This window comes from Nyctibius grandis, chromosome 1, assembly GCF_013368605.1.
Source record: "Nyctibius grandis isolate bNycGra1 chromosome 1, bNycGra1.pri, whole genome shotgun sequence".
Taxonomy (NCBI): domain Eukaryota; kingdom Metazoa; phylum Chordata; class Aves; order Nyctibiiformes; family Nyctibiidae; genus Nyctibius; species Nyctibius grandis.
Genome location: NC_090658.1, coordinates 62311345 through 62331534, shown reverse-complemented (window position 1 = coordinate 62331534; position 20190 = coordinate 62311345). Strand labels below are relative to the sequence as shown.

The following is a 20190-nucleotide window of genomic DNA, read 5'->3' as shown; positions in this document are numbered from 1 at the left end:
TTAACTTGCGGAGAGGATGAATGAATTTCCAGCTGCCCCAAAATTTGTTCCACTTACCTCCTGGTCATCTCTGCTCCAGCTCTATTTCCCGTTGTTTAAATACATATAGATATATATATATTGTAGAATACTCAGTACAAAATATGCCAAATTAGTAACTTCACTGTAATTCTTAAACCTGAACTTGAAACTAAATTGGCAATAATCAGTCATCATATAAACAAGTAGCTCCAGAAGTCTTATTACACATTGCTCTTTATACCTGGTATAAATGTGGTCTTTTCATTTTTATTATCTTTTTTTCTCCATCCTTCAATTTTTATCATTTATATCTCTTCAAAGTAAATGAAGAAATAAAAACTTGCCTAAATTTTATTAGTAATATTAACAACAGGCCCAGTTACAGCAGATGACTGTCTTTACCAAAGATTTTGAGTTGAATCCTCCTCTGATATGTGGGGCCATTTACTACCCAAGTGATAGTTCATCCAACTGAAGAGCTATATATTAAATATATACATATCAACTGAGAACATTTCTAAAAACTCTTCTCTTAGGCACACACAAGCCTTTTTCCAATAATTTCCTGTTGATTTTTAACTTGCAATGTTTCAGTAATTTCACTTCTGTTCATTGCAAGAAAGCTTAATTTTTGCATGTCTGCTTATGTGGGAGTAACACTGCCACACATCCAAGTACACTTACCTTGGCACAGTTTGTACACTCTGCCTCAAATATTAGAAATTGCAGTATTGGGTGCATCACCATGAACACATTGTGATGAGGCAGTATTACCAATTTCCTGAGTTCAAGCATGCAATATTATGCTTATTATTATTGCTTTGGAGGCAACAGCTTGTAGCATAATTCCTTGTAAACAATCCATTTGCATTTAAAGCAATTGCTTAAGAAAAGGCACCTCACGGGTCTCAAAACATCTCTCAAAGATCATTCACCAATATCCACGAGTATCTTTGATATTCACAAAACACAATGCTGTTCAGAAATTCAAACGTTATTTCTTTAAAAAAGAAAAAAAAACATCAAAAAACACCACCACCGAAAAACTCTTAAGCATTCTCATCTGCTAGCCTGCATAGAAAAGATTAAAACTTGGACTCCAAGATGTTACACTTTATTCTGCCAAGGTGCCAAGTAGCAAAAACATCATGCTTCTCATTTTATATTAACAATTGGATGGGAAACCCACCTTTTAAATTATTTTTTCCACTCAGTTCTCTGACAGATTTTTAAGCATCTTGCTTCCTCCTCCCCATAGCAGACAGCATTTATTAACATCTCCCATCCCAGACATACCAGTGCTTTGGACTCTCTCTCCTTTCTAAAGCTGTTTCTCACCTCTACTGAATGACAAGTATGACCCACGTCAACTCCCACTTTCAAATAAACTTACAGTATGTGACTTATGAAAATTCAGTTGAGGCTTTTCACAATTTACATACAAACACTTAAATATCAGGATCTGAAAAATCACAGGCTAGCACTGAATATAATATTTTACAAGTTTATAGTCTATCTTACTGTGATTTATGCATTTAATCAAAAACCTGAAATGTAAACATTTTACGAAGTACCAAAAAATTGCCTTCATATAGCAACATAAAGGGCAAATTAGTAAACATCTCATTTTTACTTTGCTGAAAAAAATTAAAACCAAATCCAAGGGAAAATAAAATCCACTGCAAACCCATTTCAACCACAGTCACAAAAGACTCTGCTGCTTGTCTCTCAATAGAGAGGGAGTATAAAGTCCACAGTAGCACATAAAGGCTAATGGCAGCCTACAATCTAATTAGCCCTTATTATAATACTGTCCAGAGAATCAACAGATACTTCTTCAGAAAGGACACAGGCACAAAGAACCCACCCACAAAGGAGTTACATTTCCTTTCAAAGGTCTAGAAATGTGTAATAAAGAAGAGTCTTTGACCAGGAAGAAGCTTGGCTGAGCCTGGCGTGTTCGTTAGCCTGCCTTGAGATTTTCTTAATTGAAAGAAAAAAAATGGAAAACAAGAGTGTTTATCCATTCTGCTTCATTTAGACTTTCACCTTGGCTTACAAAGCTGAATGAAAGTTTTACTTTGTATGAGGTTTAAGATTTTCTGTGAGCTTTGCTGAGATTTCTATGGAAGAGTGGAGAGTAGAACTGAAGGGCGTTCAAATGGGGCTCCAAAAAGCCTGGGTAATTTTTCACTTTTTTAAAAGTTTTGAGGATGCTTTAGCCCCGGAGGATGTTTAAATACATGTGACTAAAAGGCAAACTGAGAACAGTGGTTATCAAGTTATTTTCAGTGAGTGTTAATGTCTATGGTGCCTTATTAGTGACATAGAGGTGACCCAAGGAGTAAGTTCCTGTACATTGTAGGAGGAGGTGCAGGTAGAAAAGTAGGGGACAGACTGCCTAAGGCTTTAACAGCCCCAAACTCTTCCTGTCAGAGGCTGATCACAAGACACAGGGTGTGCATGGCTATGTAATCAGTCACGCTGTGGAGCTCTGCACAGAGTAACTTGCCTTTGAGAGCTTACAAAGTTCAAGTCCCACGAGACTTGCACACTAAGGCTGCCTCTCCAGGAGCACTAAAGTTCATAGGAAGAGTGTATTTTAGAAGTAAACCTCCTGATCATCTGGACTGATACTGTGCTCTGGTTTATAACCTGACACAGTTTCAGAAAGCAAGCTGGACTCCTTTTGAATAAAACCAAAACAGAAGATGTGCTCCAGGGGTTCACTTAATACACTCCAGCCACTAATGAATATTCAGTCCACAGGTTCAGAGAAGAACTATTCTGAAGCAAAACCTCCTGCAGTACATACAGCACAGACATCAGGTCCTCAGCAGCAACTGTGCGGCGTTACAGATCCACTTGTATTGGGTCACACTGCTAATGTTATTAGTCTGGTCTGTCGTTGTATTGCAGATCATTACATTTCGCTCAGATACCTCTTACACTGAACCTTGAGACTTCAGTGAGACCAAACCCTTTTAGCCTGCAACACTGAAATATGTGCCACAAACAACAGAAGGGTCTGATTGTCCAATGTGCTTGCTGGGGCTGTGAACTGATAGGTCAGAGAACAGAGTGAGTGAGAAATTCATACTCCATGCTTCTAGAGGATTCTTTGTCCATTCCTGACATACAATTCCTCTGTGTAAGCAGAGATCTTAAACTGTGCTAATTTCATCTAGGATAGCTGCTAGCATGTGTTCTCCTAAAAGCCCTTTGTTTTTGCAGAACTTGAGCACAGTAGATACCAGATGAAGAGGCTTTGTCTCTGTGTAATGGAATAAAAGCAGGGAACGCATTGCACAGTCATTGATTCTTCTGGCCTTCCAGCAGCATAACTATGATGAAGCACTTTATTGTTCAAATATTTATTTCAGAAGACAGATGTATGGAGATGGTGTTTATAGAAGCGGTTTGTCTATCCAAGCCCAGGCATCACTGCTGGTGGGGTTTTTTTTCCCTTTAAAATAACTTTTCCAGATGGTGGGGCCATTTAATATCTACCCTGGAATCAAGCACTCGAAGACCCTTTCCTTTTCAGGGTGTGGAAGTCCAAGCACAAGACCTCCTCAGTTGCTCCTAGCGTCAAGGGTCCCTTTGGTGATCAAACCCCTGCTGACAGCAGTGGTCATTCCCGATACCGCCGGCACTCCACCCAACGGTTTTATCCCGGGATAACGAGGGCCCCGCCTCACAGCGGTTGCGGGTACCTGCAAGCGCACTGCTAGCAACTGTGTGTTTGTGTGAGACGAACGGAAACGCGGAGGACTCGACCGTGCCCCAGAAACACACATGAACGGACACGGAACTGCCCTGCGCGCCGGGGCGGCTGTACGGGCGGTGTCGGTAACCGCGGAGCGGCAGCACAGCACACGGCGGCCGTCCAGAGCCCCCGTTCAGCCCGGCGGCCTCTCCTGGGCTCCCGCCTAACGGCCTCCCGCCGCGCGCGGCCCCACACGACCCCGCCGCCGCCCCGGCGGGGTGGTGACACCTGCTCCTGCGGCCGCCGCGCGCCCGCAGCCCATTGGCTCCGGCGCGGTCAGCTGGTGGCGCAGGGGCTGCCCGCCCCGGGCCGCGGCAAAGCGGCCGGGCCCTGCGCTCCGCCGCCCTACGGCGCGCCCAGCCGACCCCGGGCGCGCCCAACGCTGGCGGCGGGGCGGCTGCGGAGCAGCATACGCGCGACAGCGTTTCACGATACCCCGATTAAAAACCGTTACTGCTGATGCGGTGTATGTTTTGCTTGTGAAAATGCGCGCAAGCAGGTTCTGCAGATAACCTCCTGCCGTGCTCACCATCGTGCCCTCCCGGGGGCAGCGCGCCTGAGGACGCCCGGTCCTCGGGCAGGGCAGCGCCGCCACAGCCCCGGCCCCGCACCTGCCAGTCCCCGGGCACCCACGCCGCCGGAGCGGCAGAGGGCGATGGGAGGGGGAGGGCATGCCCCTCCGCTCCCTCGGAACGGCCCGGCCTCGTTCCCGCCCGGCCCGGCAGCGAGAGCTTGCGGCTCGGGAGCGCGCCGAGCCCGCCAAACAGGCTCTACGCCATCAGCGCCGGCACCGCCGCCGCTAACCACCCCCTCCCACCGCGCCTGCCCCGCGCCGTCTGCCAGCCCGCCGCCGCACAGCGCGTCCCCTCCGCTCCGCCCCGGCCGGGGCCGACGCGGCGCGGGGGGCGCTCGGGGTCCAGCCGCGCGGGCGCGCACACACCGGCACACACACACACACACACACACACACACACGCGGAAGCGCACCCCGCGCTGGCTCGCGGCCCGCTGCCGGCGCCGAGGCTGCCCCGGCGCAGCGTGCAACATGGCGCTGGTGCCTTGCCAGGTGCTGCGCGCCGCCATTCTCCTGTCTTATTGCTCCATCCTGTGCAATTACAAGGCCATTGACATGCCCGCGCATCAGACCTATGGAGGCAGCTGGAAATTTCTGACCTTCATAGACCTGGTAAGTGTCCCCGGCGCCCGGGGCCCTGCCCCTCCCTCAGGCTGCCGGCTGAGCGGCCGCGGCCCCGCGCGGGAGGCCCCGCAGGCGGCGGCCCTGCTCGACGGCAGCGCCATGAGGTGACCTTAAAGCGGGGACGGCGACATGTTGTGACTCCAGGGCCGGCCGTGAGAGGAGGCAGCCGAACACCGCGGCTGCGGAGTCGGGTGGTTTGGTCGGAGAAAGACACGGAGAAAGCCGAGGGGCTGCTGCGTGTGAGCGGCCATGGGGAAGGTGCGCCAGACGGCCTGTCACCGCAGCGCTGATGCTGTTTCTCCTTTTTAAATGGCTGACAGTAGACACCAGAACCTGCTGGTCCCAGCATTTGGCTCCCGTGTGCTGTCAAAATAGAAAACATGTCTTGCTCCCTTTGGCCCATCTGAGGAATCCGTCCCTGCCAGGTGCAAGGGTGTGAGAGTGACACAAAAAATGTCGGGCAACACAACTTGCTGGGTCCCGTTAGTTTTGGCTGCAAATCCATAAACAAGCCTACGAAACAAAAGATGTTTCATTTTTCTTCATAAGGGTCCAGATCTGGAACAGTCACAAGCATGCTGGCCTGCTGGAAAACACCACGTGCTGGCCAGGGGCTGGTTTTGCCCTGAGCTTCCTGGCCTTGCTGCCTCCACAGCAGTGTTCCCCTAGTGCAGGTGGGAGGAGAGACGGCAGGAGGGAGAGAGGAGATGGGAGGAGAAACTTGGTTTCTGGTTCAGAAATATGATAGGCAACTTATATCTAGTACCTGGATCAAAATAGTTTTTTTTCTTTGAATCCCCAGTGTAAATAGATGAGAAATTTTGCGGTTCCTACTGAGTTACAGAAAAGCCCAAATGCAAGTATTTCAGTGCTTCCCAGTGATAAAACCTCACTAAGAACCTCACTGTAGATTCACAAGTATTGCTACTATTGCCTACGCACTTTGTATCCAGTCATTAGGTTGAGTTTGAGAGTTTGGAGACCAAACTCAAACACTACTAACCTGTCAGGTCAAGTGTGCAAATTTCTGTATCAGGATTAAGCTAAGATTCACTGAGGTCCATATTTTATTTGGAGAGAAGAAGCACCTACTGTATGTTGCATTTAGCCAGGGTAATTTTTGTGTTGGGTGACAAAAATTTGCTGGATCTCTGAGGATCCACAGCCGTAACCAGTGTTTTAATGCGATTGTAAAAGGGCATCTTAAGGCTTCACGTTTTTCTGGAAGGCAAACTAGAATCTAATTTTTTTTTGCCTTTTGCGCTGCTGAACAGTACTGTCAGTAATATTAATTGATAGAAGTTAGCGTCAAGTCCCAGGAAGTTAGGGGGAGCTGTTGATACTAGTGGCAGTTGAACTGGAAGTGAACCAACTAAAGCTAAAAGGTGATGATCTTGTCTTTGAGTCTCCTTTACCTTTTGCTCTGTTCTCCTCATCCTGACAGTTGCTTGAGGATTAAGTGAACTAAGGCTGTCATACAGTGAAAATAACATTTGACAGTGCATGGTAGTCATCATTTCACAAAAATTACAGCCTGCTGTCTCTGGCAAGTTCACGTGGACTTCCCCATCAAAGCATGCACATGGTTCAGCATACTTCTATCATGGCCCAAAAGGTCAAGGTCAATATGTAGTGCTTTCTAAAACGTCTAGAACAGTTACCAACTGCAGCTAGTCATTTCTGTCCTTTAGCTAATAGCTGTCATGTGTTTCTCATAGTCAAGTACGATAGTTGAGAAAAGGTTAGCAATTCCTTACAGTCTTCAATCCTTCCAAATAACACACAATTCAATGACTTGAATGCCTTTCTCAGTGACTAGCCAGCGCATAGACCTCTCTACTTGTTGACAATATTTGCTTATGTCCAAATGGCCCTGGTAGCATCTTATCTAAGCAAATCTATCTTTCTGTCTCCCGGGACAACTGGGAGACCTGAAGAAACAAAAGAACTGTTAGATTCCTGAGGAGGATACCAGGAGGTGTGGTTGGAGCATGTTAGGCATATGTCCAAAATACTGGATGTTCACTAAGTCTTGAAAAGCTCTTCCATAAGTTTCAGTTTCCTTAACCATGTGCAGTGTTCCTGTGTCAGTCACATTCAAAGGCTGTCTAGACAAAATAACATCAATGCCAGAGTCTTGGCAGACGTGTTCTTGCTACAGATTGTACCTCCGCAAGCAGAGATTTCATCTTTGACATCACAGAAGCACGCAGAAGTTCTGTTTCCAAGAACTGCTACCAGTTTTTGAGAAAAGGGAATTGAATCTGAAAAGTAATTTGGATTTTTTTTCATCTGTCCATTTGTTAAGGGACTTTCATTTCCAGTCTCAGCATCAATAAATGTCTTGGAGATTTAGGTAGCTGGCTTTGCAAAGGTGCTGTGTGAAATGATTTACAATTGTCTGCAGGTAGTATAATTTTGAATTGAATTATGAAAATTGAATTATGAAAAACTAGTAGACTGGACTCTAAAACAGAAGACACAGCATTCTAAATGTATGCATTAATCTGAACATTAGACTTGCAACCCTCACACTGTTTACAAAAGTTGAGCATTATGAGGAAGTTGTTTAATACAAAGCTAAAGACGGTAATGTCCTTGTCCATCTGTGATATTTTGGATGTTCATACCTAAGTAAGATTTTCTTGGGTGCCGATATTCATGCTTAATCTCTCCTGTTCATGAATGAAGAAAGAAAATGAGTGCAACTGATGACTTCTTTTAACTGCCGTCATTCTGATGACTGACTCAGTTTTTTTGCAGTTGCGACTTGGTGGCAACATTCCCTAAAACACCCATATTAATGGAATATTTTCTGGTTTATGGAGCAATATACTGGCAGTATGTTTTGCCATTACACTGGTGATGCTCCTCACTGTTGCTACTAACAATCATTTCTCCACTTAAGACTTTCTCCTTGGTATGTAGAGGTGGTAGATACTTATCCCACTGACTCAAAAGATGGTAGAGATATCTGCATAGTACCTGTGGATTCCAAAACACTTCAGAAAAGAGAGCAGTATCCTTTTGTCATTTATAGAGTGTGAAACTGAGGTACAAAGAGGTGAAGAGTTGCTGCCAAGATCAGTCGGTGGGCCCAGCAGATCAAATTATTGAACTGAACTAGCCTCAGCAAGTTCAAAACTGCAACATCTTGCTTCCATTTAGCCTCACAACACAAACCATGCCCCAAAGTTAGTTCCTGTGAAAATGGCAAAGAACCAGATTCAGATGGGATATTTTAAGAGATGTGCCTAAAATTTCTTGTATAGCTGACTTTGTTAGATTCACCATTTTGTGCTTTAGTAGTGGACTGCTGCACTGTCCTGCACCACAACCCATAAATTGTTGAGCCTCATAGTTGAAAGTTAAGTTAGGGGAAAATGATGCCAGTACAAAATAATTCTTTGCAACAAGTTTGTTCAGTTCTAGAAGTAATTGAAGTAGCTGAATTAAAGATAATAGTACTCGAATTAAAGATAACTGGGTCATCGTGCATACACTGCAACCACACACCTGCCTTTATAAATACACAGTGGTCGAGGGATCCATTGCACCAACTTGCCTAAAGTGGCAGGATCCTTCCTGTTGCAGGGGTTAAGTTTTATTCTTCGGTTTCTCTTGGCTCTCTTACTGTTGTTGTGAGAGGAGGCAAAAATAAATAGAATTTGTATTCTGGAATAAAGGGAGCCTGTGGGCCCTGAAAGAAGACCGCTTCTACTTTTTGTGTTTGGGTGTGTATGATAATTAGCAGAAAAGTAGCTTAGAGTTATATGTATCTGCTTAGTAAGGGGTGTGCTGGTCTAAATAGCTTCTCATTTTCATTGTGCAGGATCTGTGAAAACCTTATTCCTTAAAGAAGCTAGAGTAAACCAAGATGCTATTGCACATACGTACGCATGTATTAGCAAGATACATTTGGTCTCTCTGATAGGCTGAACAGGGTAGTTATAGAAACAGAAAGCAAGGCTAGATTTTTGGAAGCAGTCTCAAGTGTTATGATTATTATTAATGGTCCTATTTTGAATAACAGAATGTTAATGTGGGTATTCATAAAACCTAATTCAGGGCAGCCAAAGCTAGAGAGGAATTGATTTTGCTCGTAGATAAATCAGCCTGGCCTTATACTTTTATTATTCTCTTGAAAGAAATATCAGGATGTCTGCATATGAACTTTTATACATTGTCTGGAAGATTGAGTTCTACAAAAAACAGGTATAAGCTCTGTTCCCAGCACATTGCTTTTGCATTAGTTGTGCAGAAAATACTCTTAGGTTTAGTTTGATTCAGTTTAAATAAGTAATCAGAACTTAGTTTGTTTCTTGTCTTTGGAAGATTTCAGAGGGGCCTGTTAACAATAGGACTAGAAATTAGAGTTGGTAGATTTGTCATTTTCTTATTTAGTGTATTTAGTTATTAAATTATATGAGGTACAGTTACTAGACAACAAAAAGAGATAGCAGCTTAACAAAACATGGCAAAAAATTATAGGTGATTTGTTCCCAATTTGGATTTAGTCATGCTGATAGGAAATAAGATGACCAGAAAATGTCAAGAGGCCAGAAAATTCAGAATTAAGGAATAATAAACTCTGCCACTGGTACAGTATCTGAAGTTGAGCAAGTTTCATTGCTAACTACGGGTTAAACTTACCACAACACAGAGGACAAAAGTGAAAACACGTTCCACACTCTATGGAATATGACTGTGACTCTTTTCCAGGATTTCCTTTAGTAAAATGAATTTCACCTTCTGCTTTCCTCTTTCGTTATCTGTAAAGGTACCCTGATACTCAAGTGTTTTATGGCTCTTGGGTGAAAAGATTACAGAAGTGTAAAATATTATTATGTATTATTCCCAGAGGTAATTCGTTGTCATGTCTAAATATCTCAGTGTTCTTACTATAACAGTCAACGGAGTGTTTGTCAGTTTACAGAGAAAGAAAGGGATTGCTTTTTGAGGAATAGCAAGGTGAGGTTTCTTAATGATGCTTAATGTATTTGAAAGAAAAGGCAATGATATACGTAAGGGAGCTTTTTAATAAGAGTGTGTTTTAGAGCTTTCTTTTTCCCTCTCAGGCTGTAAACATGTCAGAGAAACAGTTATATATAGTGCCGTCGATGCAGTAATAAAAATGTAATAGTATCACCATTTCTTCTTCATAGGCCCGTGTTTTCAATTTGCTTTTGGTAGCGCTATTACAAATTGAGTGGAATTTAAGCACTACATTGAAGAGTTGCATTTTCACATTGCATTAGAATATCCTTATTTTACAGTTGGACTTAAATACCTTGAACATTTAATTTGGGAATTCTTAGGAAAGTTATGGCTGTCTTAAAATATTTCTGTTGGCAGTAGGGTTGGCAGGGGAAAGGAGGAGAGTGGAAGAGAAGACAAATTGGGATCACTTACAATGATGATAGATTTAACTAATGTCAGTAATATTATTTTATAACTCGGAGTATGTAAGTGATAGTTAAGTGCTGTGTTTTAAACCAGTGTAGTCTGCAGAGTTTTGTCAGAACAGTTTCAAATGATGACAGCTTCAAGAAGTTGGTTTAGTAGTCTTTCTGTTCCCCTTTGGAAAAAATCTTATGTTGTATGACAGTTGAATTATTTTCTTTACAATTTTATTATAGTAGTAAGGATAACTCAGATAATCTTATATGCCTCCATATGGCAAAATTGTTAAATATTTTAAACAATTAGTTTAAACAAGGACAACACATGTAGTGTTCTATGTTAATGTTCTATGCTGAAGTCAAATTTGTGGTTCTGAGCTATCCTAATTTGTTGTGAATACAAATACATAAGAAAACATTTAATCGATGTATTTTTGACCTTATATTTTTGTTATCTTAATGAGGCCATGTAAGCTTATACAAGAAATAATTTTTGAGAGATCAACCTTCTTAAATTGTAGTAAAGCTCTATATAACCTGTCAAATAATATTCTTAACTAATATAGAAAATGGCAAACTTAATGTTTTAAATTAAAAATATTTTTAACAAAAATCAAATTCCACTTGAATCTTTGCAGTTACATCAACCTGAGGATGTACAAAGACTTGTAGGGTAGAAGGCCATGTGGGTAGTTACTTGTTTTGTCCTTAGGCTGGGGAAAAAAAAAAAACAAACCTGATCACTCTATCTGAAAATGGGGAAACACTCACACGATAAAAACCTTTTATTATCGGCGTGTTGGAAAATTCAAATATGCCAGTATGCCACCATACAACAAAATATGAGGTTGTTTAAACCTACAAAGAGGGAAGAAAACCCTTTATGAAATTGCAAACCCCTGACATTCCACAGAAGCAAGTTTGCAGTTTTGAAAGAAGTAAAACCAGAATAAAATGTAATAAAACAAAGTTGAAAAAACAGGCAATTCTGCAGTGCATTAAACATGATATGATGTAGATTCCTTACAAGGGTTTATGCTGAGCGTGTATTTCCCTGAACAAAACAAAAAAAGTAAAATATCTCAGATTCCTTCTCCTACATGCAGTCTTTTCCGTGCTGCAGCTTTCCATATCTAATAATAGGAGTTGTCAGTGCCTGCCTATCCTAATGCAGCATTCAGAAAACATTTTTCTAATTGCGCTACTTTAATGCATGTTGGGACTCTGATGTTGGGAGGAGCTCATCATAGGTGAAGAATTCCTTGTCGTTTGGAGTTGTAATTGCTAGTGCAACTCCAGTCAGTAAATGTTAAAAAGATCAACATCAGTGACAGGTTTGTATGCTTTCTGCAGAATTCAAGAGTGAAACAAATATTACAGAATCACAGAATCACAGAATCACAGAATGTTAGGGATTGGAAGGGACCTCGAAAGATCATCTAGTCCAATCCCCCTGCCGGGGCAGGATTGCCTAGACCATATCACACAGGAACGCGTCCAGGCGGGTTTTGAATGTCTCCAGAGAAGGAGACTCCACAACCTCTCTGGGCAGCCTGTTCCAGTGTTCAGTCACCCTTACAGTAAAGAAGTTTTTCCTCAAATTTAAGTGGAACCTCCTGTGCTCCAGCTTGCACCCATTGCCCCTTGTCCTGTCAAGGGATGTCACTGAGAAGAGCCTGGCTCCATCCTCTTGACACTTGCCCTTTACATATTTATAAACATTAATGAGGTCACCCCTCAGTCTCCTCTTCTCTAAGCTAAAGAGACCCAGCTCCCTCAGCCTCTCCTCATAAGGGAGATGTTCCACCCCCTTAATCATCTTTGTGGCTCTGCGCTGGACTCTCTCTAGCAGTTCCCTGTCCTTCTTGAACTGAGGGGCCCAGAACTGGACACAATACTCCAGATGCGGCCTCAGCAGGGCAGAGTAGAGGGGGAGGAGAACCTCTCTCGACCTGCTAACCACACCCCTTCTAATACACCCCAGGATGCCATTGGCCTTCTTGGCCACAAGGGCACACTGCTGGCTCATGGTCATCCTGTTGTCCACTAGGACCCCCAGGTCCCTTTCCCCTACACTGCTCTCCAACAGCTCTGTCCCCAACTTGTACTGGTACATGGGGTTGTTCTTGCCCAGATGAAGGACTCTACACTTGCCCTTGTTATATTTCATTAAATTTCTCCCCGCCCAACTCTCCAGCCTGTCCAGGTCTCTCTGAATGGCTGCGCAGCCTTCCGGCATCTCAGCCACTCCTCCCAGTTTCGTGTCATCAGCGAACTTGCTGACAGCGCACTCTAATCCCTCATCCAAGTCATTAATGAATATATTGAATAGAACTGGTCCCAGAACCGACCCTTGCGGAACTCCGCTAGACACAGACCTCCAACTGGACTCTGTCCCGCTGACCACTACTCTCTGGCTTCTTTCCTTCAGCCAGTTCACAATCCACCTCACTACCCGATCATCCAGACCACACTTCCTCAGTTTAGCTGCGAGGATGCTGTGGGAGACCGTGTCAAACGCCTTACTGAAATCGAGATAGACCACATCCACAGCTTTACCATCATCTATCCACGAGGTAACATCCTCATAAAAGGCTATCAAGTTGGTTGAGCAAGACTTCCCGTTGGTGAAGCCATGTTGACTGCCCCTAATGATCCCCCTATCCTTGATGTGCCTAGAGACAGTACCAAGAACAAGTTGTTCCATCACCTTTCCGGGGATGGAGGTGAGGCTGACCGGTCTATAGTTCCCCGGGTCCTCCTTCTTGCCCTTTTTGAAGACTGGAGTGACATTCGCTTTCCTCCAGTCCTCAGGCACCTCTCCCGTTGCCCACGACTTAGCAAAGATGATGGAGAGTGGCCTAGCAATGACTTCCGCCAGCTCCCTCAGCACCCACAGGTGCATCCCATCAGGGCCCATGGATTTATGGACATCCAGGTTGCTTAATTGGTCCCTGACCCAGCCCTCATCAACCAAGACAGATTCCTCCTCTATCCTGACTTCTTCTGAGGCCGCAGGGGTCCAGGGATCCTCAGGACAGCCTCCAACAGTATAGACAGAGGCAAAGAAGGTGTGTAATAAGTTCACATTGGACATTTCTGTATTTGAAACAAAAGTGATGATTATTGCTCACAATATGCACACAAAACCCATCAAATTCCTCTCAGTGTAGGTTTTTTTCTTTTAAGTATCTGGCTCTGAGGCCTGGTCTTCTCACCTTGCATGTCCAGGTGTATATATATGGCATGTGAGGTTGAAACAAAATTGACAATACCTTGGCTGATTTTGAAGACCAAAGTGAAGCCCCAGCTCCTTGTTCAGTGTTTGAATGGGTTAAAATTAAAAGCTTTCTTCCTTCTAATTAAAGCTTTTTCAAATTTTGCTTTACTTGCCTGCATTTATTTGAATAACTATGTTTTCCTCATACCGTGTCTTCCAAAGCTCTGAATTTGTTACTAGTCTTCAAAGCCTTATGGCCTTTGTTCTATTACTTTTACTATGTATGATGCAAAATTTTTTCAACTCGACGTAGTTAAATTTGCTACCACTGAAGAAGCTGCGTTTAACTTCAGTGGATGGAAAAGTTAACCGAAGTCTGAAGAAAAAACAGTATCAGTTGGAAGCTAAGGTAAAACTGCCAGCCTTTTTGGAGAGGAAGAAACTAAAGTAAATTAATATTTACAAGCATGTTTTGGTAAGACTTAAAAACAAGTCCCTCTCCCAATTAGAACTGTGATTAAGCATTTAGAGGATTTTCATCAGCATTTTGCCAGTTACCTCAGGATATTTTACACTCTCTTGGCATATAGTTGGCATTGCTTGTTTTTTTTTTTTTGCAGTATACTGCACAATTTAGAGATTCTGTTGGTTGGAAACAGGTTAAGGTCATGTAAAATGCTAGGAGAAAATCAGAACCTGATTTTCATTTTTATGATGGCTCCTTTTGGCAGCTCAGGTAAGTCCATGCAATTTTCCCTCGGGAGTTTGAAAGCAACATTTGAATGCCTCTAGTTGCATTCCCTGAACATCTTGTCTTGCCACTGCCCTTGCAAGCATCCTGTTTACAATAGAATTTTCAAACAAAAACTTGCCAAAGGGTGCAATTATATAATAATTTCCACTTAGAGCTATGTGCAACTGACATAGCTCAGGTATTTTTGCCGCAGTTGTCTGTCAGGTTAGTTGTTTCCAAGGGCTTGAGGACCCTCTGCAGTATAGCTTAAAACAAAACTAGCACCGCTGGATTTTTACTAGCTGAATAGTAGGTGTCCTGATAAAGATAAACTAGAGTAGAATATGCAGAAGAGCAGAATGTCAAATCCTTGCTAATTCCTTGCTAACTTGTAAAGCAAAGCGCAAGGGGTGGTGGGTTTTTGCAGTGAGTTAGTTTAAGTGAAACAATTTGAGAGGCTGAATGCATCTTACCTCTACAAATGCTGCTAGACACTTCAGACTGCTTGAGTTGGTTGGTCAGGGTCTTGGCGGAGAATTTCAGTTTTACTCTGTTAGGAATTGATTGGCTCATTTTTGGTTTGGGGCAGTGCTGTCTGTATTTGTGTATTTCTTTAAACCTAGTTCTTTGTGTACCTGAGGAAAAATTTACTCCCCCGGCCCCTCCCCTCCATTTTTATACATTTTATCAGGTGTCTTGAAGCTTTCTGGTCCTGGCAGCACATAAGTAACAATTGTTACTTATTATTATTGCTAGTATTATTAGAATTCAGTGTGAGTGGGAGTTCCGTGTGCAGAGCACAGGTGGCATATGTTCCTAAATGTACTTGATCAGATCCTTAGCAGGAACAGAGTATCTAGCAGAATCACAACCCTGGACTTCAGTAGGGCCAACTTTGGTCTTTTCAAGCAATTACTAGGGGAAATACCATGGATCAGAGTACTAGAAGGTAAGGGGGCCCAAGATAGTTGGTTAGCATTCAAGGACTGCTTCTTCCGAGCTCAAGATCAGAGCATCCCAATAGGTAGGAAGTCAAGAAAGGGTACCAGGAGACCTGCATGGTTAAACAGGGAACTGCTGGGCAAACAAGTGGAAGAAGAGGGTGTACAGATCATGGAAGGAGGGGCTGGCCACTTGGGAGGAATATAAGTCTGTTGTCAGAGGATGTAGGGAGGCAACTAGGAAAGCTAAGGCCTCCTTGGAATTAAACCTTGCAAGAGAGGTCAAGGACAACAGAAAGGGCTTCTTCAAATACATTGCAGGTAAAGCCAACACTAGAAGCAATGTAGGCCCACTGATGAATGAGGTGGGGGCCCTGGAGACAGAGGACAAAAAGAAGGCGGAGTTACTGAATGCCTTCTTTGCCTCTGTCTATACTGCTGGAGGCTGTCCTGAGGAGCCCCGGACCCCTGCGGCCCCAGAAGAAGTCAGGATAGAGGAGGAACCTGTCTTGGTAGATGAGGGCTGGGTCAGGGACCAATTAAGCAATCTGGACGTCCATAAATCCATGAGCCCTGATGGGATGCACCCGCGGGTGCTGAGGGAGCTGGCGGAAGTCATTGCTAGGCCACTCTCCATCATCTTTGCTAAGTCGTGGGCAACGGGAGAGGTGCCTGAGGACTGGAGGAAAGCCAATGTCACTCCAGTCTTCAAAAAGGGCAAGAAGGAGGACCCGGGTAACTCTAGACCGGTCAGCCTCACCTCCATCCCCGGAAAGGTAATGGAACAACTTGTCCTTGGTGCTGTCTCTAGGCACATCGAGGATAGGGGGATCATTAGGGGCAGTCAACATGGCTTCACCAAGGGGAAGTCATGCTTAACCAACTTGATAGCCTTTTATGAGGACATAAGCCGGTGGATAGATGATGGTAAAGCTGTGGATGTGGTCTATCTCCATTTCAGTAAGGCGTTTGACACGGTCTCCCACAGCATCCTCGCAGCTAAACTGAGGAAGTGTGGTCTGGATGATCGGGTAGTGAGGTGGATTGTGAAGTGGCTGAAGGAAAGAAGCCAGAGAGTGGTGGTCAATGGGACTGAGTCCAGTTGGAGGCCTGTGTCTAGTGGAGTCCCTCAAGGGTCGGTACTGGGACCAGTTCTATTCAATATATTCATTAATGACTTGGATGAGGGAATAGAGTGCACTGTCAGCAAGTTCGCTGATGACACGAAACTGGGAGGAGTGGCTGACACACGGGAAGGCTGCGCAGCCATTCAGAGGGACCTGGACAGGCTGGAGAGTTGGGCGGGGAGAAATTTAATGAAATATAACAAGGGCAAGTGTAGAGTCCTGCATCTGGGCAAGAACAACCCCATGTATGAGTACAAGTTGGGGGCAGACCTGTTGGAGAGCAGCGTAGGGGAAAGGGACCTAGGGGTCCTAGTGGACAGCAGGATGACCATGAGCCAGCAGTGTGCCCTTGTGGCCAAGAAGGCCAATGGCATCCTGGGGTGTATTAGAAGGGGTGTGGTCAGCAGGTCGAGAGAGGTTCTCCTCCCCCTCTACTCTGCCCTGCTGAGGCCGCATCTGGAATATTGTGTCCAGTTCTGGGCCCCTCAGTTCAAGAAGGACAGGGAACTGCTAGAGAGAGTCCAGCGCAGAGCCACGAAGATGATTAAGGGGGTGGAACATCTCCCTTATGAGGAGAGGCTGAGGGAGCTGGGTCTCTTTAGCTCAGAGAAGAGGAGACTGAGGGGTGACCTCATTAATGTTTCTAAATATGTAAAGGGCAAGTGTCATGAGGATGGAGCCAGGCTCTTCTCAGTGACATCCATTGACAGGACAAGGGGCAATGGGTGCAAGCTGGAACACAGGAGGTTCCACATAAACATGAGGAAAAATTTCTTTACGGTGAGGGTAACGGAACACTGGAACAGGCTGCCCAGAGAGGTTGTGGAGTCTCCTTCTCTGGAGACATTCAAAACCCACCTGGATGCGTTCCTGTGTGACATGATCTAGGCAATCCTGCTCCGGCAGGGGGATTGGACTAGATGATCTTTCGAGGTCCCTTCCAATCCCTAACATTCTGTGATTCTTTGAGATGCAAAAGGAAGAAACAGAAACTGCTGACTTTAAATGCTGCTATATAAATTGATAAAATGCATGAATGCAAAAGGGCTGTTTTCTCTGTGAGATGCTTAACAAGCTTTTGGCTGAAGTGGTGGAAGCGTTTCATACAGCTAATGTTCAGGCTAGCATCTCTCTGTGATTCTGGGGCACTGCAATAGGACCCTTGACCCTAGAGAAGATGGAAGTTGTTTATGGCCAGTGCTTGTGCAGGCTGGGCTTTAAAGGGTGCAAGTAGAGAAGGTGGGAGAGAAAAGGAAGATCCAGTAGATGACAGCACTTTGTACCTGGGGTGTGTAGGTGAGAGAGTGCACCATGCTTATCAGCCTTGTGTTGTGACAAACTGGTATGTAGGTATTTGACTGCCAGGTATGAGGACGAAGTGAGGGAAAACAAGGAGTGGAGATACAAAGTGGCTGATGTTTCTTGGCTAAAACAGCATGTGTTAGCTCCCTCAGACTTCCTTCCCTCCCTTGTCCTCTCCCTCATTTCTTCCTCCCACACGCCCACACAATCTCCCGATGCACTGGTGGCATGGCACCACTTCCCTGCACATAACTCATTTGGCTTAGCACACTTCTGCTCAGCGGAGGGTGCTTGCAAACCTTTGTCCTTAGAAGCCATATGCATTGACAGATGAGCAGAGGTCCCCATTTGCTGTTCACTTCAGCTTACAGACAAATTGAAACTCCATGCTGTGAAAACTTTCTTGACCTGAGTTTACTTGTTACAGCTGTGTTCCAAGAACTGTGAATTTACGTGTGCATTAGACACAATTATCTGCATTCCTGTAGGTCCCAGGAAGTGAGTCCTAAGAACGCGTCAGTCACAAAGGGTACCTGTACTGTGTGGACCTGCTGCACAGCACTGTACTTTTAAACTGGACATTCAGGAGGCTGAAAGGGATTTGGGGTGTTTTGGAGGTGGATATGCATCTTTGCGTGCACATTTGACATAATAGTTATTTACTTAAGCTGCACATGATTTGAAAATATCAAACTGTTCATAAAAGCTACTCTGTTCTATAGTCTCTCTATATGCTGTGCACATCTGAGAGTAAATTGGCCTGCTACAACTGAAGTCAGTGTAGGTGACCAATTAATGAACCATGGATAGAAGATTACAAGAAGTGGTTTGAGGTACCAGGCGCGGTTAAGTTTTTGAGTGTCAAAGAAGAGAGAGCAGACAGCTTTAGGGTCAGCTGTCTCATGACCTGCCATGGCTAGAAAGGGCTATTCCTGTATTTATTAAGAAGTTAATGATGTTTCTAATTCTAACATATGATTATAGAAGATTAGTATTCAAATCTCCTTGACTCAATGCCAGTATAATTTCAGAAGCTAAACACCTCTGAATTTCCAGAGATTATATGCTGTGCTATTAAGTTCTATGGCATTTCGTTTTCTTTTTCTCATGGTTTGGGGCACAAGCTACTAAAATGATATTGACAAATTAGTTCAAAGCTGGTTTGTTCCCCATTAATTGTAAGGCTGAGTTAAAATTATGAGATGTATTTTAAGGGGATGAATTTTCGAAAAGGGTGGTGGGACCTCTTGTTACTTTGGGGATTTGAGCCAGAGGAATCTTAACTTCTTGATCTTAAAATTTGGCCTACAACATATAAGCAAAACATAAATGTCTTTGAGGGTGTGCAAGGAATGATTCTGCTCATCCACTGCTGGCTTTATGAATGAAAGTCCTCCCATTTTGCCCTGATCCATTCATGCCCCTTATCACCCAGTCAGGCTCCTCAGTTACAGGTTGTTGTTAGCTATCACTATATTTTCTGCCCTTTTTTCCTTATAGGAACCCGCGTGTGCAACATCCCTTCTTCCATTCCTTTTAATCTCTTCTTACCCAGCACAATCTCATTGATCTTTCAGCTCTGTATCCCCGTTCCAGTTGCACACTCAGTCCTCTTCCAGAAGCCTGTTTTCCTGTCTAGTACTACTTTCCTTATCCCCACAGTATTCCTTATACTCTTTTTCCACCATTCACATATCCTGTCTTTTCTCCCAGGGCATTCACTGACTTATCTTGTCTTCCCAAATACCAAAATCAAGCTTTTCGGATGGAAGATGACTGATCCTTCATTGGTTTGAGTCTACACAGAGTGCTTTAAAAAGACAAGAGAATGTCACTGGTCTGGTATTTGGGAAGGACAGGGTGAGGATGCAGTAGTGCCTTAAAGAAGCCACTTTTGAAATTATGTTGTTACATAAGACTCTTAGCTTTGCTTTCTGTTTTAGAACAAGTTTTTAAGCGTCCTGGTTACAGGAAAAACACTCCCATAAGTGTTAAGCATAATGGATCATGATCCTAATGTTTATTATGGTGTTAAAAACTTGTCACTTTTTGGTAGGCTGCCATTCAATTTTTTATGATAAATTTTCCAATTCAGAAGCAGGTCCTTGATAGAAATTGATGTTTAAGTTGAAAAAACAAAATAAGGTATGGAATCAGCAGTCAGTATTTATTCAGACGTTTTCCATCTTTTCTTTTTTCAGACATTTTCCATCTTTTCTTTTTTTTTGTCATTTATATATTTTAAATGAGATGCTGAAATTATTTAAATTGTATTTTCTATTTCCTAATAAGAAAACTTATAATAATCATTGTGAGGTTTGAAATTTCTGTATTCAGTGAGGTGAACAAAAATATTTTTAAATGTTGCTTAGCTTGTTGGCTATTGCTGTGGTTAATGAAGCAGCTTTCGTTTTTTTCACGTGAACATATATAAGTACTTATTCCTTGTTTGTGTGGGTGGATTGGGAGTGCATGCAG

General features: G+C 43.7%; 1 protein-coding gene across 3 annotated transcripts in view; it reads left to right on the top strand.

Annotated features, from left to right (window-relative positions):
- Positions 1 to 4723: 4723 nt before the first annotated feature.
- Positions 4724 to 20190, top strand: part of AIG1 (androgen induced 1) — a 153933-nt gene continuing 138466 nt past the window's right edge. For all 3 annotated transcript variants that reach the window (XR_011049764.1, XM_068418529.1, XM_068418404.1), the window contains exon 1: positions 4724 to 4975. Coding sequence is in view for 2 of the 3 variants with exons in the window: in XM_068418529.1 (XP_068274630.1) it covers positions 4835 to 4975 (141 nt within the window). In the remaining variant the exon portion in view is untranslated. The remainder of the gene's footprint in view (positions 4976 to 20190) is intronic.